The sequence below is a fragment of the Rhinocladiella mackenziei genome (assembly GCF_000835555.1).
Source record: "Rhinocladiella mackenziei CBS 650.93 unplaced genomic scaffold supercont1.8, whole genome shotgun sequence".
In the NCBI taxonomy this organism is placed as follows: domain Eukaryota; kingdom Fungi; phylum Ascomycota; class Eurotiomycetes; order Chaetothyriales; family Herpotrichiellaceae; genus Rhinocladiella; species Rhinocladiella mackenziei.
In genome coordinates this window covers 875,638-902,209 of record NW_013550597.1, presented here as the reverse complement: position 1 = coordinate 902,209, position 26,572 = coordinate 875,638, and the positions used below count along the sequence as shown (strand labels likewise).

The following is a 26,572-nucleotide window of genomic DNA, read 5'->3' as shown; positions in this document are numbered from 1 at the left end:
CTTATGAGAATGAGTACTATTTCACACTGATGATGAGTGAGGATGGGGAGATGATTGAGGAAATCGTGGAGTTTTTGGATAGTAAGTACACGGAGGAATTGTGAGGAGGCTTCAGAGTGGAAACTATAGCAAGGCTGTGTTCTCTTTCATCCCCCCTCAACTTTTCCTTTTCTTCGCTACTAGTCCACGGTTTGAGGATTAACTAATCAATCAAAATCACATCATCGACATCGTCAAGATTATACGTACCCATCTTCCTTGGCGGGACTCTATGATGGAACATGTAATCGATTTCCTGAAACGTACGACCCTTGAGCTCGGGAACGTACCAATAACTCCAGATAGTTCCAAGTAGGCAAGCACCTCCAAAGATAAAGCCAACCTTGCCCTTGAGATTGGCTTTGTCTGGGTTCACCATATAGGGAACAACAATGTTCATGACAGTTCCAAAGACGGCCTGGCAGGCGGTTGCGAGACCAACGGTTTTGGCACGTAGAGATGGTGTTGAGACCTCGCCGAGCAGGGCAAATGCAACGCATCCGATAGTGATTTGGTAGATCAGAGCGTAGACGATGGTGCAGGAGGCTTGGACCCAGCGTGCGGCAGAGGTGCGAACCACGTCTAGAATGCCCATGAGCACCAGGACAATCGTCATACCGATCATGCCCCAGACGAACAGTTTGCGGCGACCGAGGGTATTGATGACGCTCCAGGAGATAATGACACCCACAACACCGCATGCGGTTACGCCGACGCCCAAATCAAAAGCATGAGTAGTCTCAATACCTGCCAGTTCGAAGAAGTAAGTGGAGAAACCCAACACGAAAACGATCCCGGACAGGTGTTGGCACGCGAAGACACCAACGGAGATTATGGTGCGTACCAGATTTGTGCCCTGGAAGCATTGAATCCATCTGGCGGATTTCGACAGTTCCATATCTTCTTCAACTGTTCGGATGATCATGGCGAGTTTTGGTCCGACGTCTGCATCCTCGCCATGGAGCCGTTGTAGAGATCGTCGAGCATCCTCCACACGTCCACGACGAATATAATGCCATGGAGATTCTGGGGCGAATGGGATTCCAACGAGGAGGATGGCTGGAAAAGAGGTCAGACTTTCATCTTTGCCATTGCGAAAGCGGCCTCGAGAAACGTACCAACGAACAAGAACTGCACGGCAAAAGGACCCCGGAAGGCCCATCGGTCATCCCGATCTCCAAACCCTTTAATCACAGCGTTCGACAAGAGTTGACCAATAACAATGGCAAAGTTGATTCCACCCGTGACCATGCCACGAATGACCACCGGTGCCACTTCAGAGCAATAAAGCGGACCGATAGTCAAGTAAAAGCCCAGTCCGATGCCGAGGATCAATTTGCCGATGAGAAAGGCAGGCCTGGTGCCAGAAAAGACTTCACCAAAAATGCCCCCGCTGACGAAGCACAGCCCTACGAGGAGTGCATTTTTACGCCCGATCCGATCACTGACCCAGGAACAAGCGAAGCCTCCAAAGAACTGCCCTACGCTAGAGATGCTGTTGAAACCGCTCTGCCAGCTTGCTGGGAGGACGGGTTTGCCTCTATAGATGTATCTAGTGACAATATCAGTGATGTTGCTCCAAGACCGAACCATCTCGGCTAGCATACCCGAATGCGAGGCGAAACTGCGGCACGGAAATCATGGCTCCATTGACTTGGGCGTCGAAACCCCTGAAAGGCGGTCAGTCCGTGGTGAACGGGGGGTGATTCGAGTTGCATTGCAGGTGTCGCTGAATGCAAAGCCACATCACGTACCATCCCACAGCGCTGAAGGCGAAGAAGATGCACCAAAAGACAACAATTTTGTTCTTGGACAAGGCATCCCAGACTGAGAGGTTGTGTTCTTCTTCGGTAGCAACTCGTGCTTGTTCGACCTTTGGTCCAACATCTTCAACAATTGATGAGTTGGTGCCTCTTTTTTCGTCGTGGATATCTTCAATCATGGCCATCGTCGTTAGAGAAGAATGGGACCGTTTATTGCAAACAAGTTCTTGGTCGCCACAGGCAATAGTTCACCAACTATACACCTTGTGTGAAGCATCAACAACCTCGAAGCCTCCATGGAGATATTAAATATTTTCTTCCACCCCCCCCTTCGATGCATGTTCTGGAACTGCCATAGGGAATTGAATGCCAGATGCATCAGTCAGGAAAGGATGTCACCTCGGGAGCCCTGGGGGATGGTTAATTACTAAGAGGAGAAAGGAGGCCTCGTATTCCGCGACTCCGCAAAAAGCCTACACTGGGGAAATGGTGGGGAGTACCAGAAGCTTGGGTAGCATTTGTTGGCGAAAGAGGCGTCGATTTGGTATGATTCATGTTCAAAACAATGGTCCCACCTTTAGGCTAGTATCCCCCAGTCCGGCTAAGTGGTGTTGCAATCACACAGTATGACTTTTTGTGAGATCCGCATTGTATTTCTCGTTTTCTAGACGGTGCCTTAACTTTTCGGCTCGTTGTCAAGGGCCGAGAGAGCCAGTTGCTGATAGTGGGGGTGTTGGATATGCTCTGAATTTTGTAGATTGGCCAATAAAAGGCGAGGCTTGCTGTTGCTGGCTTGACACGGGCCCATCTTCCCTCCCTTCTGGGTCATCCAGGAACGTTCGTTTGTCACCGAGAAAAATGACTCCTCCAGAACTCCGCTGAAGTAGTTATCAGTCCCGGCACTCCGCTCGTCAGCTTTATCACTTTCTCCAGCTTTCACGCGGCCATTTCCCCAGATCTTCACCCGTGGTCTGATAGTGTCTGGTGGAGAAAGAGATCAGCAAATTCACTGATCTGCTGTGGTGACTCGGCCATGGAGAGTTCGCTTCGAAACATTCTCCATACCAATGAGCCGCCACCGACCTATGGTTTCTCCACTCTTTGCGCAGGCCATTTACCGGCTAATCCACCAAACAACAGCAATGGCAGCGTGTTGGGAAGAACCATGGAGGCTGAAAATGCCCTGTCCAATTCCCGAAAACGTCCTGTCACGCGGATAAAATCATCCTATCCGCGAAAGAGAGCCATACAAGCCTGTCAGAAGTGTCGCGTCCGCAGAACCAAATGCAATAACGCAAGGCCGAGTTGCTCGTCCTGTTTGTCCATTGGTGCGGAATGTATATACTCTGAAGGAGACCACTCCACGTATGTTATGTCTTCTATTTTGCGGTAGATCTTCGGATCTTTGAGGGGCATTTTCCTGAAACTTTGTACAGCTTCGATTCCGCCAGTCTGGCCATTCTCGACAAGTTGAACACCATCGAAGAACTTCTCAGAGGGTCCAATCACCGGAGTTCAGGCTCTGCTGCAGCTCCAAGCAGTACAGATGGCGATAGTCGAGGAACGCTGTCTCGGCTAAAGTCGTTGGATTCACCTTCGCTTGAGAGGACAAAGGATGCTACACCCTGCTACATGAATATTGAAGGTGTCTTGTCATGGTCTGTTTTCGATGACCTCAGTCCCAATCTCGATCTGAAAGGTTTGCTCAACGCACCCAGCCCTGGACCTGGAGGAAATGTCTCCATGGTCAGCAACCTCGACGATCATTTTGTAGAAGAAGACCTGGTCGCGCAATTCATGAACAACGTCTTCATTTACAATCCAGTCTTGGAAGAGGCCAAAATCCATCGGTACATGCGAGATGCCCGACTTAATGGCATTGGATGGGATGCACAGTCATGCCTGTTGGTAAATTGACAGATCTTGTCGGCTAGTCATCCCTTGTGTCTGACAAATTCAACAGCTCCTAATCTATGCTCACGGATCAATCGTCGGCCCTTTCGACGGCGGACACCAGCCAGATGCCTCATCATTCCGACAATCCTTCTCATTCAAGCAAGCTGAATCCTTCTTTTCTGCTGCTCAAAAACGAATGGGCCTTTTGCTTTGCCGGACCGGTGTTCTTGAAGCGCAATGCTTTTTCCTCGCGGGAGTGTATTTAATGGCCACCTTACGCCCAATGGAGGCATGGAAGATGTTTGTCCAGGCTCTCGCGTGTTGCCAGGCGTTCTACATGGAGAAGGAGTCTCCAGAATCAGATCGGGAAGGAGAACAACGGCTGCGAGAAAGCATCTATTGGACCTGTTTCAAATCAGAACTGTAAAGCATACATCATCCCCCCCAAATTCGGCAAATTGCTGACTTTTCACCAGCGAACTTCGTCTTGAACTGAATGTCTCGGAGACATCGGTATGGGACCTCACCTATCCAGCCTTCTTCCCTTCACCGCCAGAAGGACTCCGATCCCAAAGAGAAATCGTCTGGTACTTCTATCTGGCCGAGATTGCCCTTCGACGACTTGGAAACAGAATCCTAAATTTCATCTACGATACGAAAGCGAATAGTAATTTATCTACCATGGCCGAATCCACGCTCGGATTCGAACAGCAGGCCGCAGACTGGATCCGCTCTCTACCGCAAGCCCTGGACCTCGAAGCGCCCTCTTTGGGAGAAGAGAGCGAGGTACGTCATTCCTTGAAGTTCATACTGAAAGGTCATCTGCTTGATTGTTATGAAATGATGTACTGGCCCTTCATTGTCGTTGCCGTGAATTACGACAATCCAGAACGGACTTCCACTATCTCGGGTGGAACGATGGAGTCCTTCGTTCATAAGGCTCTCGTCGTCTGTGTGGAGCGAATTGAAAAGAACGAGCAGGGATTCTTCTACCGCCATCACGGCACATGGTTGATGCTTCGATCTTGCACGAGGAGTGCCCTTGTCCTTCTGGCAGCGGCCCGTCTTGAAAAACTGTCCCTTCTCATGCCAGACCGTTGGCGCCAGGCTATCGAGAAAGTAATTGAGATGTTGAAATTTTGGAGGAGGGAAAGCAGAGATGTGGAAGATCGGCTTCGGCTCGTGGAAACTTTATTGGACTGCCTGACATTCGGCAATCATCGTGCACCTCTCAGATAAGCCGCTGGACGAGGTCGATGGAAGCGTATGTCAAAATCGTGTTGAATCGGACTTTGTGGAGTAAAATCTGCATAGACATGAATTGTTACATTGGTAATGGAAAACAATGGCCACGAAATCCACCTTCCAAACGCCACCTCGAAAGACTTGTCTGCGCAGGTGTCACGGGTTAAGATAACGAATGGAAGATCTCCTGACGACGCGGATGGTTCAGCTTGAAGTATTTTCCGATTCCAGCCAAATGTCCTCGAAGTTTGTCAATCGAACGTTTGTCAGCATAGAATCTGCCTCCTTTCTCATAGACTTTTTCACCCGGACATCCATTCACAAGTCTACCTCTCGAATCCTATATTCAAACATCCCGTTCGACGGTACCTTATGCTTATCGAGCATCTTAACCGACAGTTCTGCCCCGGCCGCCGGCACTCTATATTCAAACTTCTTGCCTGGCGCTGGTTTCGTCCCGTCTGGCATTGGATGCGGGTACGTCAAGTACTCCGGCATCAAGCCCAATTGAATCAACACAGACGCCTGATCCCAGGAAATGTGCTCGTGATACAATCGATCACCACGGACGCACACCACGGCTGTAAATGGGACCGCTACTTCTTTCCCCGTGGGAGGAATACCAGGGACACTGCGCCATATTGTAAGTTCCACTCTTCACCGCAATATTCGAGTCATTTGAAGAAAGGGGGCCGCTTACAGCCAGTCAATCTCCCGATCATGTGTGAATTTGAAGATGAATTCATCAACGACCCGATCGATACCTATTGTGCGACTGACGAGGACCATCTCCGTATTTTGGGGATTATTGAATATGAAATGATGTCGGTAAAAGTTGGTCAGTCTTTCTCGTCCAATGCCGCCAGTCATCTGGACGGATCTTCATTAGCCATTCGTCATGTGAAAAATTTTTCAGTTTCCGATAAAAGGAGAAAAGGGACCAGAGATCTCATACCGTGGTAATATGGTTGACATAAGGCTCCTGCACCATCGTAGCCATAGTTTTGTTCACATTGCGATCCTCGAATTCAAAATAGGTGTGTTCGTCCCAAATGGCCTCGAGATCAAAGTCGGCGCCGTGGATGTATTTCTTGAGGAATATCAAATTTCGTGTGTGCGCGACGGATTCAATGGTGCTATCAAACTCTTCCAGGCATGGGATCGGAAATCGTGATGATTTGACCATTGGATACTTGTATATCTTTGAGTCGGTGCCATTCTCGGGTTCAACTTTGTCCGTCCCTGCGAGGTGCCCGAGACGTGGAATCGAAGCTGATGCGAGGGGTGCTTCAGTCGTGGCTCCGTAAACAACAGCGGCTTTGATTCTCGAGTCGAAAGCAACCGTGCTCACAGTTTTATTCCAGATCGAAGCATCGTAGACTTAAAGCGCATTTAGTGCTCTGACCAGAGGGACCGCAGAATCGAGGAGAAATCACCTATCAAGCCGATTCCACCTTCCGCGCGACATTGTTCGCACGCTTCAAGAGCAGTGACGGCTTTCTCAAGGACTTCCTTTTCCACGCTTTGCTCTTTGAACGCTGGTTCTCGAATCTCTACGACAGCAAATCCTTCTTCTGCCCATTTCAACAGAGGGGGCGGGACGCCATCTTCGCAGACTGCACCACCTTGCGAATACGTTGGAGTCCATTCTGGGAGAATGAGGATCAGTCCAGGACCGTACCCTCTCCGGGACAGCGGCGGTAACAGGGAGATATGTTCGCCGAGACTTGAAATGTCAGCTGTTGGCAGAATGCACGGTTCCTCTGTGGAATGTGGTTCTCCCATGACGGCGTTAGTGATAAGGTATGTTATTTTGCGGGGACGATTCTCTGGATCAAGTCAAACGGCTTCTTAAATAAACCGGATCATGCGTAAGATATTAGTGTGTCTATATGTATCAAAATGCGTGATTCAGGCACACAGTCATCGTCAGAAAAAGATATTTTGAGGCGGCCATCCGGTTGTATCCTTTGCTAGGTTCTTTGGCCAGCAGAGGACGAATGTTGCGTTGCCCAGACTTTGTTGCTACAGTACGCTCCACATGGCAATCGGGTTTAAGCGGCACGTACCAGTTCTGGTATCTGGGAAATGTCCATTCGTGGGTGTCGGGTATACGATCCTCTGGTGCCGTTGCCCCTCACACCTCAAGCCCATTCATCGAGCTTTTGATTCAGTAACCGAGCCAAATCGATGCCATGATTTCGGGACCAGATCCTGGAGTGTGGATCAGCTGAGTTATCGGGGAACGTCTCCGATAGCGGCTAGAGTTGGGTATCTTCATAGAGGTGCGCGGTCCGCTTCCCGATACCAGTCATGTGCTATCTTTATTGATGACAGTGTCAAAGTGTATGAAAGGTTACTTGTTCTTTATCACCGGACTGCACACGCTTCCAGGCAAGGACAAGGCTGGGGACACCTGATACTCTCTTGGATTCGAAAAGGCGACTGCTACCTTTGCACAATCAGGAAACTGCCCACGGCACCGAAATGGCGAGTACGGTTCAATTTAGACCGCCGGGTAGATAGCAAAATATATTTAGTGATATATTCGGCATCTGCGCATCTGTATGGTATACCAATGTCCACCAGCACTAGTATCGCTCCTCACACCGTGAACTCCGTTGTCCATGGAGGAACATGTAGAGTCTATAACGTTATTTGACAATGTGACAATGGGTGGGCAGACGTCCATAGTCATCAACCGGTGATATCGACTCTCTTTCCAGCGTGGCATCATCATCGGCCTAACTTTTGCAACTCGAGGTGCTGTGGATTTTTCAAGTCAGCAACGGCGAGACACACATAAACCGATGCGTAGAACATCTCGTTGCAGAGACAACAACGTATTGGCGCTTTGAAAATCACTCACTCTCATAGGAGGATAGACCAGTGCAGCCCAGGCTGCCGCGACGGGCAATCCAATATCCGCCGGAATCAGATTCGCGACTGGCCCAATGTAGTATACTTGGCTCATGCACAGAATTGCACCAACCCAACCGATTATGAATGCGATGAATGCTGCAATACCCAGCGGTAAACGTTCCTTGACATTCCAGATCGTCCAGTCATATGGCATCTGCGGATTCAGACGGCGGCGGAAGAGAAATTCTTCCTCCAAGGTCAACACGATCCAGATTATGGTCCAGTAGCCGATCAAAGGGAGGAAATTCGAGAAGATGGTGAGGAGCTTGTTGCGACCGGGAATGGCAATGACGATGTAAATGATCGTGGCCACTGTATTCCAGAAAATACGAGGAATTTTCTGTGCGTTCGTGGCTGAAAGGAGTCAGTACTTGGTGATATAATGTTTTCTTGGTTGGCATGGGGTTTACCAAGGAGCTGAGCGCAAAATGCCGCAGAATAATTTCCTTGTTATATAGGGTCAGAGTCCAATTCCAAATGAATTCACCAATAGAGCCTACCGGGAACCATATTTGCCGCAATCCCCAAGCCCCTGGAGATGTCGTTAGATGAATCCGCAATGGTGACTGAAAGACATACATAATCACCCCACAGACCTTTCCAAAGCGTCCCAGAGGGGCATATGCTGCCATGATGAGACCTCCGACACCGAAAGAAGAAAATCCCTCAGCCCAGGCCGGGTTTGCGGCAAGTCCTGAACCGAGACCTGGAAATATGGTCTTAGTATTTCTGCTGATTCTGCTAGCTCCAATAACCCACTCACCAATTCCAATGAATTCCACAAAGATCTTTGATGCGATAAATCCTAAAAGCGTCATGGAAAATACACCCTTTCGACTGGTGGATACAGGGAGATAGCAAAAGGAGTCCGCAATAAAGGGTGCCCAACCCAGGGGACTGGTGGATATTTCAGTGTCGCTCAAGCACTTGGGGCAACGTTACTGACCCTGAAGTGCATACAAAGAGGTAAGAGATTCTTGAACCTATCAGAGCTCTTCCCGTGAGAGTACTCTTCGCGTTGACGTCCATATGAGGCGCCGCCACCCCGACGAGGACAAAAAGCTAAGATTGAATGGGTCAGCCTCCTGAGGTATTGAATATGGGTGCCTTCTTGGCTCACAACGCAGACTTGTGGAACATATGCATATTTCTCATAGTACTGAAAGTGCTTGATTCCCAGTGAAGACACGGTCCAGACGATGATACCGAAGACAACCTGGGAAAAATTCAGCGACGAGTCCGAATTGACAGGAAGAAGGAAACTCACAATTCCAACGATCGTGCTCATGTTCCCACCTGAAACTGCAGAGAAAATGAGACCGGTGGTGACGGCGTCAACAAGTCCATAACCCAGAATGACCTGTGCGGCTGATTAGGGTGGATCTAGAATACGGACCGGGTTTACTTACCACCACCGCAAGGATGACGCAGAGTTTTGTCGGCCACCACCCCATTCTGGAATGCGGTCAATGCTAGCTCCTTGTTGTTTTTCAATAAATGCGTACGTATATCTTGACACAACTAGTGATCGATTACCACTCAATGCACCGAATGTGGCCATGTAGCAGGTGGCAACCGAGCCCAGGACCGTACCAAAGAGGCAGCACCTGTCGCAGCCATCAGCCAAAGAATACAGTCTCAATATATTTCCGGAACCCACAGCATAGAGTCCAGAGTTCCCAGTCCAAACGTGACAGGTCCCAGGACGCCAATGGTCAAGATATTCGCGGTCAAGTTGATTGAAAACCAAATCATCGTCATTTCGTAGTAGTGTCTTAGAGTGGTCCTCGGAATTCGAAGAGACTCGTCAACTCTTTCGATCCCCCGAGCCTCTGCTCCGATCAATCCGATCAATTTGTTTGCCAGCTGCTGCCATTTGTTGGTGACGAGATTGCTAGGTATGGCGGTCGGGTCGGCCTCCCCAACCACGATGGAGGAATCTCCAGGTGATCCCCCCAATTCGAGGGAAGAGGGATCTTGGGCGATGGTAACCTCTTTGATCATCTTTTCTTCAACGGAGTCCATTTTATCTGCCATTTCCGATTTTGAAGGAAATTTCAATGATAGTTCAGAAGCGGTCCAAGAGGCGAGAAGATCCATGAGGACATCCTCAGTATATAAGCCGAGGATATTGTGGTACAGCTTGAGCCCTTTGTTGTACGTCTTCTGCCGTGATTGGCGGGCAAGCCGACTAGGTCGTCGATAAGCATCAAGAAAGGGGGGTGCATTTCCCGAACCAGTTCTCGGCTTCCAAAAATCAGGACATGAGTATAGGAGTCAGATTCATTTGATAAGGGCTTATCAAATCCGGAACGCAGTCGAACGATTCCTTCCAAGATTTCATGGATTATCATCTTAGACAGGAGGATGAATGCAGGGCGAAGTCCAATAGAGGCAGGTGAGCATCACATACCCTTCGATATCTCTCGCTTCACGGAGTAAAGCGTACGGATGTCGCGAGAGTCGAGAGACGACCGTATTGGTCTGGAGAATATACGTCGGCTGACTTTCCGTGGCACCCTGTGGGCGGAACTTCGATCCCTCTGTTGCTATTGGCCAGTCTTTATCGATAGCAGAGAAAAAAAAGCTTGCCAGCATCACCTCAGGACCATTTTTCCTCATTGACCTCCCCCTTCCACGGCCGCCCTCTTTTCCAAGACAAAATGGAGCTCCATGTCGAGAAGTCGAAGAAGCGGAAAAGAAAGCACGGCAAATTCACTACTGTAGCAGCCGAAGCTCCGCCTGCCGCCTCCCTTTCAAACGACAAAATCCTCATAAGCGAACTGAAAGAAAAAGGCCTGAAGAGACGGAAAACATCTCATACCAGCGAAGATGAGGATGATGTCGAGCCTGAAAATGTGCAAAAGGCTGTCGAAGACGCTCAAGGGGAAGAGCCACCAACCGAGACGGATGATGACGAGGACAGCGAAGAAGGCTCCCGACTCGAAGAGACTCTGAACATTTCGCATGGAAACACACAAGCCACAACCACAGACTTACCCACCGATTCTGTTCCCACTCTCCCCGGCGCAAATACCCCACCGCAGAAATTCTCTGAACTGTCCCTCTCCGAGAAAACAATGAAAGCCATAACGGAAATGAAATTCGAAACCATGACAGAGATTCAACGCCGAGGAATTCCACCTCTCATGGCTGGCCGCGACGTGTTGGGCGCCGCCAAAACCGGCTCAGGAAAGACGCTTGCATTCTTGATTCCGGCAGCCGAGATGTTGCACGCCCTACGCTTCAAACCGCGCAATGGCACCGGCGTGATCGTCGTTTCACCTACACGAGAACTGGCACTGCAAATCTTCGGGGTGGCAAGGGACCTGATGCAATTCCACAGCCAGACGTTTGGGATCGTAATCGGGGGGGCCAATCGCAGCGCCGAAGCAGAGAAATTGACCAAGGGCGTGAACCTTCTGATTGCAACGCCAGGACGATTGCTCGACCACCTGCAAAACACGAAAGGGTTCGTGTACAAGAACGTCAAGGCGCTAGTGATCGACGAAGCGGACCGAATTCTCGAAGTCGGATTCGAAGACGAAATGCGACAGATCGTCAAGATCCTGCCGAAAGAAAACCGCCAGACAATGCTCTTTTCGGCGACACAAACCACAAAGGTCGAGGACTTGGCGCGCATCTCCCTACGTCCAGGACCCCTGTACATCAACGTGGACCAGACAAAGACACACAGCACGGTCGAAGGCCTCGAACAAGGCTACGTGATCTGCGAAAGCGACAAGAGATTTTTACTGCTGTTCAGTTTCTTAAAACGCAACCTGAAGAAGAAAGTCATCGTCTTCATGTCCAGCTGCAACTGCGTCAAGTACCACGCCGAACTGCTCAACTACATCGACCTGCCTGTGTTAGAACTGCACGGGAACCTGAAACAGCAAAAGCGGACCAACACGTTTTTTGAATTCTGCAACGCCACCGCCGGTACCATGGTGTGCACCGACGTCGCGGCCCGTGGCCTCGATATCCCTGCGGTCGACTGGATCGTGCAGTTCGATCCGCCCGACGACCCGAGAGATTATATCCACCGCGTCGGCCGGACGGCGCGAGGCGCAAATGGCAAGGGCCGGAGCCTCATGTTTCTGCAACCAAATGAAGTCGGGTTCCTCAGCCAGTTGAAAGAGGCTAGAGTCCCTGTGGTCGAATTTGATTTTCCAGCGAAGAAACTAGTGAATATCCAGAGTCAGTTGGAAAAATTGATCGCACAGAACTATTACTTGAACAAGGTGAGTCGAAGACGTCCTGAATCCCATTCACGCCCTCCTAGAATCAAAAACGTCACCGATATTTTGTTCCGCCGAGGAGAGGACCTGCTTACTAATGAACCCACGCACATCCAGTCCGCCAAAGATGGCTATAGATCGTATCTGCAAGCGTACGCCTCGCACAGTCTACGCTCCGTTTTCGACGTGAACAAACTCGACTTGGTCAAGGTGGCCAAGAGTTTCGGCTTCGCCACTCCTCCACGGGTGGACATTCAGTTAGGAGCCAGTATGCAGCGGGACAAAAAGCAAGGGGCCAGGAGAAGCTATGGAAGTCAACCGAAGCAGAACGGTCACGGGATCAAGTTTAAGAGGACGCATGGTCGTGGTTGATTAACTGATCGATGGATCGAGGATGTGCGCCGACGGTGGATAGCTATGTAATGTATAGTATGCCAGGAGTGCCAGTATCGATTACCAGCTGATGAGAATCAGCCATTGCCGGTTGGGGAACAACCCGCCACGGCCTCAGGACATTGGTTGGAGCAGGTTTGTCTCCCTTCACCAAGTCAGTCTGTTCTTTTCTCGACAGATTTATCGTACTTGAGTCCATCCTTCTGGAATACCGGGGGAGGCTTTCCGGGACTGCAGTTGAAGGCCCAGGGATCATCCAGAAGGCGAGACCCGCCCAAGAACAAAAGAGTAGAACGAGGGCGAAGGTGATTATTTTGTCGGTTCAGATGCAGAGCAGATCGAGCACAGAATCACGACATTGTTGTTTTGTTGTTGAGACAATGAGGAGTCAGGGAAAGGCAAAAGCAGGATTGAACAGAGGCCGATGGCTCATTTTAGTAGACATGAGCTACGCTGAGAAGTGAATGTCACCGAAAAAGTTTTTTTCAGGACCGACGGATGCGACTTCCCGTGTGAACAATTCTGGATCACTGGTATCAACACGAGAGAGTGTAAAGTAATCACGAGGTGAGGTAAGTGATGGAATATATGGGTGTGTCATCTCCGGCGTAGTCTGATTTCGTCCTCATCATGCAATCGAAGGAGAATACTGGCTGGCTTTGTTGTGTTAGTATATCTGCTCTAGGGATGAACAACAATTCAATGTTTCACTGAAGAGAAGGCTGTAATTATGACCAGACTCCTTGCCATCCAATTTTCGGCTCTCGCCAGATATGTCAGTTTCCAAGTATAAGACAGGAGGGAATTTCAATCTTGAGTTGTATTTTGGTTCATCAATAGCCCGCTCGTGTCATATCCAAGCGCAAACAACAAGAGAGTCTATCGTCTCATCATGTCTGAACCCGCTTGCAATTCATGCTCCAGATCATTGCCAACGAAAGCGCCGGCTTCCTGTGGCCTTGGGTCTTCATGGCTCCACTGATTTGGATTCTCAGGAATCGGAACAGCCATGTTGGTGGTGGGAGTCTGAGTCGGATGGTGGCGTACATGATGTCGGAATCTCATCACTTCATCCAAAATCATCTTTCGCATTTCTTGTACATCGTCCACCACCTCAAAAGCGAAGTCGAATATCTTGGGACAAGCAGGCTCGTCGGAAGCATCATGCCAGATGTGAAGATATCGATGCTCAAGAGCATCTTCGACCGAAATACGAGATGACGGATCGAATGCCAGCATTCGGTCCAGGAGATCCAGTGCATCGGGATTGGCCTGTGGGAACAGTCGCTGGAAAGGAATCTTTGGCATGTAAGGAAGATTTCGGACATACTCCTGAGCACGGGGGGATCCTATTCTCGACAAAGTCTCCTCGTTTGGTGTGCCCAGGTAGTGTAGAATCTGGTTGAGCTGATCGACATAGTCGCGGCCTTTAAAGAATGGTCTGCCGCCGAGCAATTCTGCCAAAATACATCCAACGGACCACACATCGACTGGTCTCATGTTACTAGAGTATGATGGAAAAGTGGTGGAGGGGGACGTACTAGCTTTGGTATAGCTTTGGAAGCTCAACATAATCTCTGGAGCACGATACCATCGCGTTGCCACATATTCAGTCATATATCCGGCGTTCTCCTCCGGATCTTGAGAGAATCCTCTTGCAAGACCAAAATCGGCGATCTTGAGCTCACAGTCGGCGTTGACGAGCAAATTTCCAGGCTTCAAGTCTCGGTGAAGGACGTTTGCGGAATGAATGTATTTGAGACCACAGAGAATCTGGTAAATGAAAGACTGGAAATGGGCATCCGTAAGTGGCTGACCCGATCGGATAATGGCCGCGAGATCGCACTCCATCAATTCTGCTCAAAAATTAACCGGCGTTTCACCCCCCGGGGCCCGAGGAAAAGGTGGGGAAGGCTCGTACCTTCGTAAAGATAGGTTTCGTTGAAGTTGTCGGGGCGGGGAATGTCCATGTCGTAGAGACACGTAATCTGTGACGATTCAGCCTCGCATTCCAGAATGGAAGGGGGTCATCGACGTTTCTGTGACCACGGAAATGCTGCAAGAGTTTGATTTCACGCAGCGCTCGCTTTGCGAGGATCTTTTTGCTGAAGACATTGGTAATTTTTTTGATTGCGACCCCTTCGCCCGTCTGGGAATTGGTTGCCGCGCTTCAACACGGTCAGCGGGGACAATATCCAGAGTGATTCGCCGTACCAAACGATGCCATATGCACCTTGACCCAACTCTTTTGTCACAGTGTATCTCTCATCAACAATAAAGTCTTGATTGAAGACTTTAAAGACCTTGCGCTCCGCTAATTCTCCCATGATTGCTGGCTTTCTTCAATTCACGATCAAACAGGAGGCAGCACCGGAATGGGTTGGAAGGGAAGGGGGTCGAGGAAGATCGACTCTTATAAGATCAAGCCAGCCAGGTTGAAAATATGACCCAGAAGAACAAATTGGAACACGCGCAGGCTGGGACTGTGCGGCTGAGAGATGGAGTTGAGTCGTGCTGACACCAGGAGGTCTGGAAGTGGGGGCTGCTTGAGTGGTAGTGCGCGCAAGTCCTGTAAGACCTAGCCAGTAAAAGCGTTCTCGGGACAAGATATGATGAGAGAAGAGGGCAGATTGAAGATATAGAAGACGACGCAATTTCAAACCCGTCTTGATAGCCGCTGAGGTGGACTGGCGCTTGTTGAATCGGTCAAAAGCAGCGAGTCGAACGCGCCGCTATGGAAATTCATCAGGGACGTGGGCGGCGTTTGGAGGGGCAGTCGCAATACATACCAGTACCGTAATTAGCGACAAGTCTGTCTGCTTTGTCACTTGGCGAGCAATGACCAGTTCGAATGCGGTAAATGCTGTATCCGTATTGTAATAACCCGCGCCTTGGCCCTATGAACACGTACATGATTGACCCCTTGCAGGAGGGAAAAAAAAAAAAAAAAGAAGAAAAAAGAACCTTGGACCACCACACCGGTTCAGTGAACCCAAACAGTGTCAAGTGAGTCATCTTCTTATGTCTCTCGCGACAGCACAACGCCTCAATCGTATTACGATGTCGTGTTGAGACCCCACTCACAATTCCCTAGCCTGCTGTAGGAACCTACGGTCGGTAGGAAGGCGGGAAACATGGAAGAACTCCTAGCCCAGCATCGCAAAGAAAAGCGTGATCTGCAGTCCAGAATCACTCAGAAGAAGAAAAATGCCACCAAAAGGACGAGAAAGGGCATCAATAGCGAATGTGAAAGACTGGAGAGGGAACTGGCCGAGAAGCAGAAGGCAGAAATTGAAGCACTAGCACCCACGGACCCGGATGAACTCGAGACTGCTGCGGATGGTCTGCAAATTGACGAACCCATTGAAGAGATAAATGGCGAACCCAGGCAAGATGCTGGTGACCGGACTCCTTCCATGGACCGGCCACGACCGAAGAAGCCGAATCGGCAGAAAGCAAGGCTTGCCCGCAGAGCAGCCGAACAAGAAGCCCAAGCTGCAGCGGCTGCACTAGAGGCAGAAAACTTGCCTGACCTTCGAGAACAAGAAATCTCCGCCATGAAGAAACACATGGAGAGCCATGGATTATCGGAGACCCTCATCCGGCCAGATGGGCATTGCCTTTTTTCCGCGTGCGCGCATAGCATGTCTCCTGAAGTCGTCGCTCAATCAGGCCCAAACAAAGAGCCATATCAAAATGTCAGGTATGCCGCGGCAGAATTCATGGCAGCGCATCCGGACAATTTCGAAGCATTCATGGAAGAGCCCCTTGATTCGTATGTGAAGAAAGTCAGAGAGACGGCGGAATGGGGAGGACAACTGGAGTTACAAGCCATTGCGCGATCATACAACATCGACATCAACGTGCTCCAAGCCGACGGGAGAGTAGAAAAGATCAGTGCCGGCACCGACCACCATGGACAGTCCACCACGATTTGGCTCGCATACTACCGGCACAGTTTCGGCCTGGGTGAACATTACAACGCGTTGAAAAAGACGGGATGAAAGACAGTGCTGAAATACCGTCCCATCACGTCGAGAAACCAATGCTGTTGAAGCACAACCTCTTCATAAAAAGCCCAGCATTACCGATGCCGCCAGACGCTTATGTAATCCTCTACATTGCCATCGGCATCCTTCCCGACCTTGTGCGTATCAGCGGGGTGCCAATGACCAACCCTCTCAAGAGCACCAGGACTGGATGGAGCAAGGGGGTTCATCTTGACCTCTCCCTCCGCGTCATACTTGACTTCCTCGCCGGGATGACTCAAGTGCTCAAGGTAGGCCTTGGGGGGTGATGCCCAGGGAGGACCACCCACTTCGGCCGGTTTGGTGGTGGGAAATTCCAAACAGATCAGGTTGGCCCGAGGAGATGGACGGAGCAACTCGCACATTCTCTTCGCCCAGGCTGGACGCATCTTCGGGTTCATGGCGCAAACTGTGGTTCTCTCAAAAGGTGTATCAGCACTCTGGTCATGTCATGATCCACGGACATCGGAATACAAAAGAACTCGGGCTTGAGAGGGATTAAGGTATTTCTAGAGAAATGGTCGATGTATTCTTTTCAAGATGTACAAGGTCCCTTGAACCGCATGCTTCTTGAAACTCTCCACATGCCCGATTTCGCAAGAAATACCTTAATTCACAACCAAGGAGGGATCCAAGACTCGAGAGAACATACAGAACTAGGCATTGAATTAGACTAGCGTCACCTGGCAGGAAGCGTCAATGGGAAAAGAGTACTCACAGTATAGTCATAGATGAGATCAAACTTTGCATCCTTTCCGAATCCTGCGCTCTCCACCCACTCATCCGAGTAAAAATCGCCCTTGACAAACTTGGTACTTCCCTTGCCCACTTTCTCGTCTCTGACGGGATAGTCGTCGGCATGCTCCTTGGCGTACTCCTCGCAGGCAACGAATGCTCCCTCACTGTACTCGAGTCCGACAGCATCATAGCCGAAACTCTGCAGCAGCAAGACATCGACGCCCCGGCCACAACCAGGGACTAACGCCCGTTTCCGGCGCGTCTGACCGTCCTCGTCGAGCACGGCATGACCGACCACATCGACGTGGTGGATCAGTGTATCAGCCAGGGCGGGCGATGGCGCCATGCGGTCCCAGGGCAGAAAATCACCTTTGGTCCATAATTCGGCCCAGCCTTCGGCATACTTGTCTCCTTGAAAATTGGTGAAGTGGCGCCTGAGTTCGGCACGGGCCTCCTCAATAGGGAGGTCTCGCCGGAGAGGTGTGGACATGATGATTCGTATTGGGCGAAGAACAGCGTTATTCGGGGAGGGTGGATGGTAGCAACGTACGTAGGAGGTTGGGGAACGGAGGGATTTCAAAGACTAATATATATCAAGATGTCGGGGAGCATGCGATTGTTTAGTAATGAGATTCGGTTACGTCCGGCCCTGGCCGTGGTCAGGATGAGGGAATAGCTCATCGGAGGGCAATGGGCATGATGCATAGTACTAGAAGGCATTCGAGGTGGTAGAAAGGAGCATCCTGTATTGTTAGCGATATGTTGGAATATTGTGATGCGTAGTAGTCTGGGTTACAGCCAGCGGTAGTAGTATCGAGGGTGGCTACATTATAGTTACAACAGGTCAGAGTGGGATAGCTTCGGGGTTTGGGATATGCCAAACCAAGGCTATATCATTACAATAGAGCATGACCGAGGGTACATGCTGATGGACAAGGCTGTCTCGCTTCAAACAGGATCCGGCCATGGTCAATCGTCCGCGGTCGGCCTGACAGCTTGACAGATGTTAATCATGAGCAACCGTCAATCATTCTTTTCAGCGAGAAATATTTTGCTGCCCTGCAGATGGTCGACTTCCGCCGGAACCTACCTCGGCAATTGGGCTAGTCGTAGCCCTGCGCCCATCTCCATCTCGAACTTGTTCCTCTGTTTACGCGATGGAGCACCATCTGAGGTGGCGAAGTCGATACCCATCTCGTCGTCTTTCTGAACATCTCTCATCTAGGTAGCTATCCTGTAATACCTGCATGGCATTGCGTGTCACCGAAGCAATACGCATATGCTCTCGAGATCCCCCATTTTTTATCATCTCAATTCAAGCCCCATATTTACCGACTAGGAACGAAAGCTTTCACTCAAAGCTTCGGTCTCCCACTCGTGGCCCTCCAATGGTCTTGTGCCCTACGGCAAAAACGGCACGTCTAGGGCAATCATGTCCGTGAGACGTCATCTGTCCATCTGCTCGTCAAGCAAAATACTTCTCGCTAACTATGCTCAACCCCACCAATCTTGTTGGCGTCATTGGTTCTTTTCTCTCCATCACGGAGAAATGCATCCTGTATGGAATGGAAAGAATTGCGAGGTATTCGCCGTACCATTTTCGCTTTGTATTTCCACGCCCCTTGGCTGTTGTCGGCTCCTGCTCGCTACGGACTCTGCCTATGTCCGTTAAATACAATGTTGAAGGGCCAGAGACTTGCAGAAATATGCGGCTGACCGAACTGTTTTCCTCCTCGTCCTCTTCGGCCTTTGCTTCTCGCTCCTTCACTGACAACCAGCCTCGATCTTGACGGTGGTTCTGAACCAGATGTCGTCGGAATGACTCGGACAGCAGAACCTTCGATCACCCTGCTCGACTTCTCTCCTCACCGATCATTGCTCTGGACCCAGCGATGGCTCGCCATAGCATCGAGAAGGGCCCTGCGACGCCAGATACCGTGTGTGCTTCACCTCCGACGGAAAACGGAGGGAAAGAGAAAGACCATGGAGACAAATTTGACAGTCGATCCCCACATTCGATTCACTCAATCTCACACTCAGACCAATCCACCGTCGCAGACCCTCGAGATGTCGAGGCTGTAGATGATGTTTTGCGGAGAACCATAACTCCCAAGAAACCTGTTGTTAAAGTATCTCGGCCCAAAAGGCGAGGCCTCTTCGCCCGCTTCGCGTTGATCGCCGAGGTCACGGAGCCCACCGATTATAAGAATCGCACAAAGTGGTTCATTACCTTTATCGTGGCGGTTGCCGCCGCTGCGGCCCCCGTTGGGAGTGGCATCATATTTCGTATGCGGGCCCATTCCTATCCTTCACTCAGGTGCCGTGGCTGACCTCATGATCCCTTCAGCGACTCTGGATCAAGTGGCGTCCGACCTCAATACAACCCCCACCACGACCAATTTGTCGGTCGCCTTGTATATGCTGAGTATGGCCATCTTTCCGCTGTGGTGGTCTGCCTTCTCCGAGGCTTCAGGTCGTCGTACCATTTATATAATATCCTTTGCTCTCTTTACCTTATTTGCGGTCTTGAGCGCCGTGGCCCATTCTGTTTCCATGCTCGTAGTCATGCGAATGTTATCTGGCGGAGCGGCAGCGTCTGTCCAGGCGGTCGGAGCGGGGACAATAGCCGATATCTGGGAATCCAGAGAGCGAGGAAGAGCCATGGGAATCTTCTATCTGGGTCCCCTCTGTGGTCCCCTCCTGGCACCCATCTTAGGAGGCATTTTGGGGCAGCATTGGGACTGGCGGGCGACCCAATGGGCACTTGCCATATACGGAGGTACGTCAGTTTTGTTCGTCACACGGGGATGCCCGACGACGAATCCTCGGTTCTAACGCAATGTGTCAGTTTTGACCTGGATTTTGGTGTTCTTTGCTCTGCCTGAAACCCTCAAGATGACCGAAGATGTGGTTGAAGAAGCCGCCGCGGACACGACGTCGTCTCCGAATGGCAGCATCAGGCCCCCGTTAAGCCGGACCTCGACCAGAGAAATTGTGCAACAAAGGTCCAAAAAATACTTGACGGTGGCGAGGATGATGCTGTTGGACCCACTCCGCATCATCTTGTACCTGAGATTCATGCCTGTCTTGCTGACGGTGTACTATTCTGCGGTTACCTTCGGCTCGCTTTACGTACTCAACATCAGCGTCCAGTACACGTTTGAAAGACGGCCGTACGGGTTTTCGACCATCATTATTGGGCTTCTGTATCTACCCAACTCCGTCGGCTACATCCTGGCGAGCGTATTTGGCGGCCATTGGATGGACAGCATCATGAAGCGAGAAGCGATCAAGGCCAATCGAGTCGACGAGGAAGGAAAATTGGTATTCCACCCGGAGGATCGCATGCGAGAAAACGCATGGCTCGGTGCCTTGCTGTATCCTGCAGCCTTGATCTGGTATGGTTGGACAGTCGAAAAGGGGGTCTTTTGGGTTGTACCTGTGAGTCACCGGTCCGGCGTTGATGGCATATGCAGGTACTCTACCGGATACTGACACGTGTGGTGCAGATGATTGCGAACTTCTTTTACGGGATCGGTTCAATGCTTATTTTTGCCATGTCGACAACGATGTTGACCGAGTTCATGCCTCAGAGGTCTTCATCCGGCGTGGCTCTGAACAATTTCTGTCGAAATATCTTTTCATGTGTTGGCGGCATTGTTGGGGCGCCATTGATCTCGTCGATTGGCAATGGCTGGCTATTTACTATTTTGGGACTCTGGGCCGTTTGCAGTGCCCTGGTGATCTGGGCCATGAAACGATTTGGGCCGCAATGGCGAGAAAAGCTGGACCGAGAACTGGGGTAATCAATCTACAAATTAAGATAGACAAAGAAGTAAGAAACAGAAAACAGATTTCGAAACAAGACACGTGTTCGTGTTACTCTCCTACCACAGCGGCCACGTGATTCTCATTGACGGTCTTTTGTTTGGAGCATGTGCGAGTTTTGGTTGAGACCTGCACACCCGTCGTTTTGGGGATATTGGACCAACAAGGAGGACGGCAGTTGGAAGTGAGGCGACGATTCAGAGAGAGGAAAAGGAGAGGAGAGGCCATTGAAAGAGAGGAAGCAAAACAGGAGAGCCAAGCGGACTGCGATCTTCGTGCTCCAGGGGCTGTTTTCGGCTCGAGCCGGGCCTCTCCCCCTCGTCGACTGCTTCACCAGGAAAATTCAACTCATCCAGCAGACTTCCATGACATCTCCACGCTAACAGGGCCTTGGGTTCATCCACGGGGTCGTTGTCGTCATTCCCTCTCGGACTACCAAGCCAGGGTTATGCCTCTATTCCTCCCTCGAATGAACTCTCCCACGTCTTGTAACGAACTGGTCTCGACTCGCTTCTGACGAATAGGACCACATGGTCACTCAAGGAAAAAGTAAAAAAGGGTCTCGCCACCAAGAGACCTAGAGCAAGAGCTGCTTCTTTTTGCTGCAATACCTGCTCTGGATGACCAGTTGTGGCTAGTTGGGCATCAATTCAAGGACAAGCCTCTATCAATGTTGCAGTCCAATCAACACCCTTCCTCTGCACATTTTGTCCAATTGCGGTCATCATGGCAAACTTAGCCTGCATTTTTCCCCCATCGTCTTCGCAGTTGTCTGACCTTGACTCAGAACTCTGCTGGTCTCGCTGCTCTTTCTGGCCACATTATCTGTGCATGACTTCCGCGTAAACCTCCGTTCAAAATTGCGCCGAAATCACTTGTCATCATTGACGTGGTCCAATTGCAAAATTCTTTCACTTTCACAATGGGATGATCCTTGTGGGATCGCTGAGGGCATCCCGCTTCACTGTTTCCCGCTGGAAAGAATCACGCAGATTCCTCAACACCCCCTCCCATGGCCCAACCATTCATCTGCACCATGAAGTCCTTCTCAGCCATTCCCTTTCCTTTCAACCCTTTTGCGCGGTTTTACATGTCCTTTCTCTGTTTTGCCCCTCTGCCGTCGGTTTCCGATCCTCAAATCACGTCATCTTGTTTGCTGATTCCTCTGCCACGTTCGTGATCCCCGCCTAAAACAGTCACAACAGTTTACAAGAATCTCCGAGCTTTGGGCCACACACAAGATTCTTTGTTGACCCTTGCATTGCCCATCCCCTGCCATGGTCAAGGCCAGGAAAGGGAAGAAAAAGAATAAGAACCGCTCTAAATCATACAATCCGGGGGTCGATGAATCCAAACCCCTCATTGATGGCTCAGCCACCCCGTTATCAGTACGCACAGCTTCCGGTGTTTCAATGGAGAACCTTTGATCGAGAAACTTGCACATTTTCTTCTCATCCTATAATTCCACCTGAACGATTATATCCCAGCAATCCTCCTGCTGACGACCCTTTGAAGAACGACGAACCACCCCCGCCAGAAATGGACGACAATCCTACCGATCCTGAGCCGTCAGAAGCCCCTCCCCAAGACATGGAAGGTAAGCTTGCAATCTGGACGTTGTCTGTGTTCCGCTCATTGACGATATCCCGAGAAATCAACCTCGCCGGGGACGACCATCCGCCGCCAAATGAGGGCGGAGAAGATGCTCCCGCACCTGATAAAGCGGATGATGAGCGGATGAAATTGGAAGAACCCGGGAAAATTGAAGCTGAGGGTATGCTTGACGCCAACGTCCGTGGTGCAGGGCGTACTGATATTTCTGTCCCAGGAGAAGAATCCAGTCCAGACGCTCCCTCAGGAGACGCGGTTGCAGATGGAGGATCAGGGGAAGGGGCCGACAATGCTCCTGAAGAACTTCCCAAAGAACTAGAGACAGAACTGGATCTAGATCCAGAGGTACTAGCAGAAGAACCTACTAACCCGCCGGCTGAAGAAACGCCTGGAGAGGCAAACGATGACCATGAAGCGGACGATTCCGAGGAGGCCACTGCTACTGAAACCCCTGGTGATGATAAACCTTCAGAGCCAGAGACGGTGGTAGAAATGGTGGAGAAACTACAAGAAGCAGACGCTCCGCCTGAAAAAATCACCGAAGTACTGGAGAAGGCCATGTCGGATGTGGGGGCTGGCCCCGACTCACCCGAGCCAGCATCTCAGGCCGGTGACATGCTCGTGGAAGAACAAAAAGACAGCCCAGCGGATCCCAGGCCAGATGATCTTACGGAAGAAGTATCGGCCACTACCGAAGATACGAAATCAGGAGAGGCCGACTCCACAGAAGAGGCTCCAAATGCTGATGTAGAAGAACCTCCAGGAGAAGGGTCAGAAAAGTCTGACGAGGCGTCTGCGGATGCGGAGCCGACTGATACTGCTGCCGAAGCCATACCAGACGAGGCTTCAACAGTGCCATCTCCAGAAGATTCTCATAGCGAACCTCGGGCAGAAGAAGGAGTAGAAGAGGCAAAAGAAGAACAACCCCCTGCCGAAGGAGAAGGTTCAGCCGAGGAAGACAAAGAAGAGTCTGAAAATGCTACCGAACAAAATACGGCAGAGGCTGATAGCGAGGATGCTGCTGATGGTGAAGGGGCAAAGAATACGTCTGATGCGCCGGAATCTGAAGACAAGGGTGAGGAGAATGTGGAGGAACCGGCCTCACGAGAAGAAGATCCTGATCCCTCCGGTGGTTCAGAAGCGGCCGAGCAAAGAGAAGAATCCTCTGCTGAAGACACACCTACACAGGAGAATCAAGAGACGGAGCCTCCGGCAGCCACTGAAGATTCTCCTGCCATTGAAGAGAACTCTAAGGAACCATTACCTGCAGCAGAGGACGGGGTCAGCCCTGCAGATGAAGCTCCAGTCAATGCAGAAGATAAGGAAGAACAGACCGAAGCCGAGGCGGAGGCCCCTGCAGCAGAGGATAAAGCTCTGGCCGATGCTGAACCGGAAGAGGAGGCATCTGAAAATGCCGCGAACGAGCCACAAGAATCACCGCCTGCAGAGAACGATGAGGGCGCTTCCCCGGAAGACACCAGTCCGCCGACTGAAGTCGCCGGCGCCACAGAAACAGAAGTGCCTGCTGATACGGCCGCTGTCACAAGTGAAGATCCTGCATCTAATGACGAAGACAAAGAAGTTCCTACTGACGAGCCCGCCGCTGAACCCGCTGCTGAGGAACCTCCCGCCGAACAACCTGCCACTGAAGAACCTGCCACTGAAGAACCTGCCACTGAAGAACCTGCCGCCGAAGAGCCTGCCAGTGGGGAGCCTGCCACTGAGAAGCCTGCCGCCGAAGAACCTGCCGCCGAAGAACCTGCCGCCGAAGAACCTGCCGCCGAAGAACCTGCAGCCGAGGAGACTCCCGCTGAAGAACCTCCCGCTGAAGAACCTGCCACTGAGGAGACTGCCGCTGAAGAACCTGCCATTGAGGAGCCCACCGCCGAGCAACCTGCCGCAGAGGATCCCGCTGCAGATGAAGAACCTGCCAGTGAACCCACTCCTGAAGCCACTCGGGAGGATGCTACTGCCGAAGATGCTCCTGCATCCGACGAACCAGCTGCTGAACAACCTGCGGAAGAAGCTGTTGAAAAGGAAGTGCCCGTTACTGAGGAAGCACCGGCACCGGCTGAAGGTGATGCACCTCCACCAGAAGAGAAAGAAGCACCAGCTACCGAAGAACCAGAGCCTCCAGTTGAGGAGGCAGTTGCAGCTGTCGCTGTCGCTGCAGCAGCAGTCGCATCAAAGGAGAAAAAGGAAAGGCGTAGAGGAAATCCTGACTCAAAACGAGAGCATCACCCCAAGGATCCTTTGCGTGGACACAAGGCAAAGCTTGAAAGAAGCAAGAACGAGGCAAAGCTGTTCGACAATGCCTTTGCAAGAGAAATTGTGAAGGCTAAGGAAAAGGAGCAACTCCGCCACGAGTCCGAAGAATACAAGGAAAGGCGACGTTTGAAAAGAGAGAAACTTGCTTCAGCCAGAGAAGATCGAAGAAGACAACAGGAAGAGGCAGCCGCGGCAAAGGAAGAACGAAGACGCCGACGCCGAGAGGAGAATGAAAAGAGCAAATTTACAGAAGAGATTCACATCAAAGCTGGGGCTGAGCGTGAACGAAAGCGACAAGAAGCAGCGGAGACGAGAGCCGAAAAGAACAAAGGCAAAGAAAAGGAGCCACCTGCCGAAACTTCTCGGGATGCGACAACAGAAGCAAGTAGTGAGCCCAGACGAAGACCTCGCCGACCGAGTTTCGCTGGTTCCAACAGTGGAGGAAGCAATTCGGGCGGAACTATTCCTAACATCTTGAAGAGAATGGGAACAGGTGAAAGTGACACAGGAGGACCTCTTCTTATGATCAGGGTCAACGAACCCGATTACCCCAGGGACAAAGATCGTGACAGGGAGAGAAGCCATTATCACGATCGCCGGGAATATCAGTACCACAAACACCGCAAACATGGTTCGGATAAAGAGCGAGAGATTGAAGACGGGGAGAGCTCTCACAGACATCATCATTCAGGAGAAGGATCATCGAGATCACGACACTCCAGTCAGAAGACCGCAAGGACTTATCATGGTGACTATCATTCGTCTCCGAAAATTGGAGTGTTGAGCAAGGCAATGAATACCATTGCAGAACATGTTACGGTCCGAGACATTTGGCGTTCGGAACGGGTTGGCGCTTGATTGACTTGAGGGCTGATTTTCACAAATGGGATAGGAAAAGGATACAAGGATTTCTCACGAAAAACACTTGTATGACCAGGCGCACTCGTTTGTTTTGGAGGATCTCCTATGTGGGCGGTAAATTGGTCGAGAGGCCAATTATTTGTATATTTATAATGTGTTCGAATAACCGATGTACCAGGTATAACGAATCTGATTGATGGTTTGATGACAGTTCGATAGCCCGAGGGTCACAAGGCTGTGGTTAGAAAGGAGGGTTCCTCTCCACTCCGTTCTCTTAACTTCTAACCAGAATCCCTTAGCCGACTGCAGTGTTGAGTGGTTGTTCTGGCTTTTAGGGAGGCTTTAGGAGGCTTTCTGCCGTAAGCATCTTATCTCAGAACTTTTTGTCGCCTGTCGACGGAGAAGTCCTGCCTTCTTTCTTGTCGACTAACTCTAGGAGGCAGGACGAGATGGCACAACAGCCTAAAAGGCACAAGCACCAAAGTTTGGGCACATGTTTCGTGTTGTCAATGCAACTGACTTCTCCACGTCACGAATGGGATGCTCCAACAAAAATGTATGCACCTCCGCTGAAATGAGGAACCCAGAAAGGATTGATTTTCATTTGGGAGAAGATCAGAGGGTCAAGTATATTCTCTTTTTTCTATCCCAAATTCTCTGGGCTTCTCTCCGGACTGAATCTCTAGATTTCAAGCTCAAAAATCTCAGCCAGTAATTGCAGTCGTATATCAACATCCTT

The 26,572-nt window shown here is 50.7% G+C and overlaps 11 protein-coding genes across 11 annotated transcripts; 5 read left to right on the top strand and 6 right to left on the bottom strand.

Annotated features, from left to right (window-relative positions):
* Window positions 1–202: 202 nt before the first annotated feature.
* Z518_09934 (uncharacterized protein) lies at window positions 203–1,987 on the bottom strand (the record flags this gene model as incomplete). The annotated part of the gene is made up of 4 exons (XM_013412551.1): window positions 203–1,098; window positions 1,158–1,591; window positions 1,647–1,709; window positions 1,794–1,987. The coding sequence occupies 4 exons, from the start codon at window positions 1,985–1,987 to the stop codon at window positions 203–205; spliced, it is 1,587 nt and encodes a 528-aa protein (XP_013268005.1).
* Window positions 1,988–2,835: 848 nt separating this feature from the next.
* Window positions 2,836–4,937, top strand: Z518_09933 (uncharacterized protein; the record flags this gene model as incomplete). Its single annotated transcript, XM_013412550.1, has 4 exons — window positions 2,836–3,167; window positions 3,239–3,710; window positions 3,766–4,121; window positions 4,175–4,937. The coding sequence occupies 4 exons, from the start codon at window positions 2,836–2,838 to the stop codon at window positions 4,935–4,937; spliced, it is 1,923 nt and encodes a 640-aa protein (XP_013268004.1).
* A 324-nt stretch (window positions 4,938–5,261) lies between these two features.
* On the bottom strand, window positions 5,262–6,728 carry Z518_09932 (uncharacterized protein; the record flags this gene model as incomplete). The annotated part of the gene is made up of 4 exons (XM_013412549.1): window positions 5,262–5,574; window positions 5,644–5,813; window positions 5,899–6,323; window positions 6,380–6,728. The coding sequence occupies 4 exons, from the start codon at window positions 6,726–6,728 to the stop codon at window positions 5,262–5,264; spliced, it is 1,257 nt and encodes a 418-aa protein (XP_013268003.1).
* A 997-nt stretch (window positions 6,729–7,725) lies between these two features.
* On the bottom strand, window positions 7,726–9,965 carry Z518_09931 (uncharacterized protein; the record flags this gene model as incomplete). Its single annotated transcript, XM_013412548.1, has 11 exons — window positions 7,726–8,219; window positions 8,276–8,311; window positions 8,366–8,397; window positions 8,445–8,571; window positions 8,629–8,762; window positions 8,812–8,927; window positions 8,986–9,081; window positions 9,133–9,225; window positions 9,275–9,320; window positions 9,371–9,472; window positions 9,526–9,965. 11 exons carry the CDS (start codon window positions 9,963–9,965, stop codon window positions 7,726–7,728), a joined length of 1,716 nt encoding a protein of 571 aa, XP_013268002.1.
* Window positions 9,966–10,528: 563 nt separating this feature from the next.
* Z518_09930 (ATP-dependent RNA helicase HAS1) lies at window positions 10,529–12,478 on the top strand (the record flags this gene model as incomplete). Its single annotated transcript, XM_013412547.1, has 1 exon — window positions 10,529–12,478. The coding sequence occupies one exon, from the start codon at window positions 10,529–10,531 to the stop codon at window positions 12,476–12,478; it is 1,950 nt and encodes a 649-aa protein (XP_013268001.1).
* Window positions 12,479–13,378: 900 nt separating this feature from the next.
* Window positions 13,379–14,826, bottom strand: Z518_09929 (mitogen-activated protein kinase spm1; the record flags this gene model as incomplete). Its single annotated transcript, XM_013412546.1, has 5 exons — window positions 13,379–13,989; window positions 14,041–14,358; window positions 14,421–14,487; window positions 14,535–14,667; window positions 14,714–14,826. The coding sequence occupies 5 exons, from the start codon at window positions 14,824–14,826 to the stop codon at window positions 13,379–13,381; spliced, it is 1,242 nt and encodes a 413-aa protein (XP_013268000.1).
* Window positions 14,827–15,633: 807 nt separating this feature from the next.
* Window positions 15,634–16,503, top strand: Z518_09928 (uncharacterized protein; the record flags this gene model as incomplete). The annotated part of the gene is made up of 1 exon (XM_013412545.1): window positions 15,634–16,503. One exon carries the CDS (start codon window positions 15,634–15,636, stop codon window positions 16,501–16,503), a length of 870 nt encoding a protein of 289 aa, XP_013267999.1.
* Window positions 16,504–16,583: 80 nt separating this feature from the next.
* On the bottom strand, window positions 16,584–16,928 carry Z518_09927 (uncharacterized protein; the record flags this gene model as incomplete). Its single annotated transcript, XM_013412544.1, has 1 exon — window positions 16,584–16,928. The coding sequence occupies one exon, from the start codon at window positions 16,926–16,928 to the stop codon at window positions 16,584–16,586; it is 345 nt and encodes a 114-aa protein (XP_013267998.1).
* A 278-nt stretch (window positions 16,929–17,206) lies between these two features.
* On the bottom strand, window positions 17,207–17,755 carry Z518_09926 (uncharacterized protein; the record flags this gene model as incomplete). Its single annotated transcript, XM_013412543.1, has 1 exon — window positions 17,207–17,755. One exon carries the CDS (start codon window positions 17,753–17,755, stop codon window positions 17,207–17,209), a length of 549 nt encoding a protein of 182 aa, XP_013267997.1.
* Window positions 17,756–19,157: 1,402 nt separating this feature from the next.
* Window positions 19,158–21,071, top strand: Z518_09925 (uncharacterized protein; the record flags this gene model as incomplete). Its single annotated transcript, XM_013412542.1, has 4 exons — window positions 19,158–19,551; window positions 19,613–20,044; window positions 20,114–20,706; window positions 20,775–21,071. 4 exons carry the CDS (start codon window positions 19,158–19,160, stop codon window positions 21,069–21,071), a joined length of 1,716 nt encoding a protein of 571 aa, XP_013267996.1.
* A 1,387-nt stretch (window positions 21,072–22,458) lies between these two features.
* On the top strand, window positions 22,459–25,830 carry Z518_09924 (uncharacterized protein; the record flags this gene model as incomplete). Its single annotated transcript, XM_013412541.1, has 1 exon — window positions 22,459–25,830. The coding sequence occupies one exon, from the start codon at window positions 22,459–22,461 to the stop codon at window positions 25,828–25,830; it is 3,372 nt and encodes a 1,123-aa protein (XP_013267995.1).
* Between the last annotated feature and the right edge of the window lie 742 nt (window positions 25,831–26,572).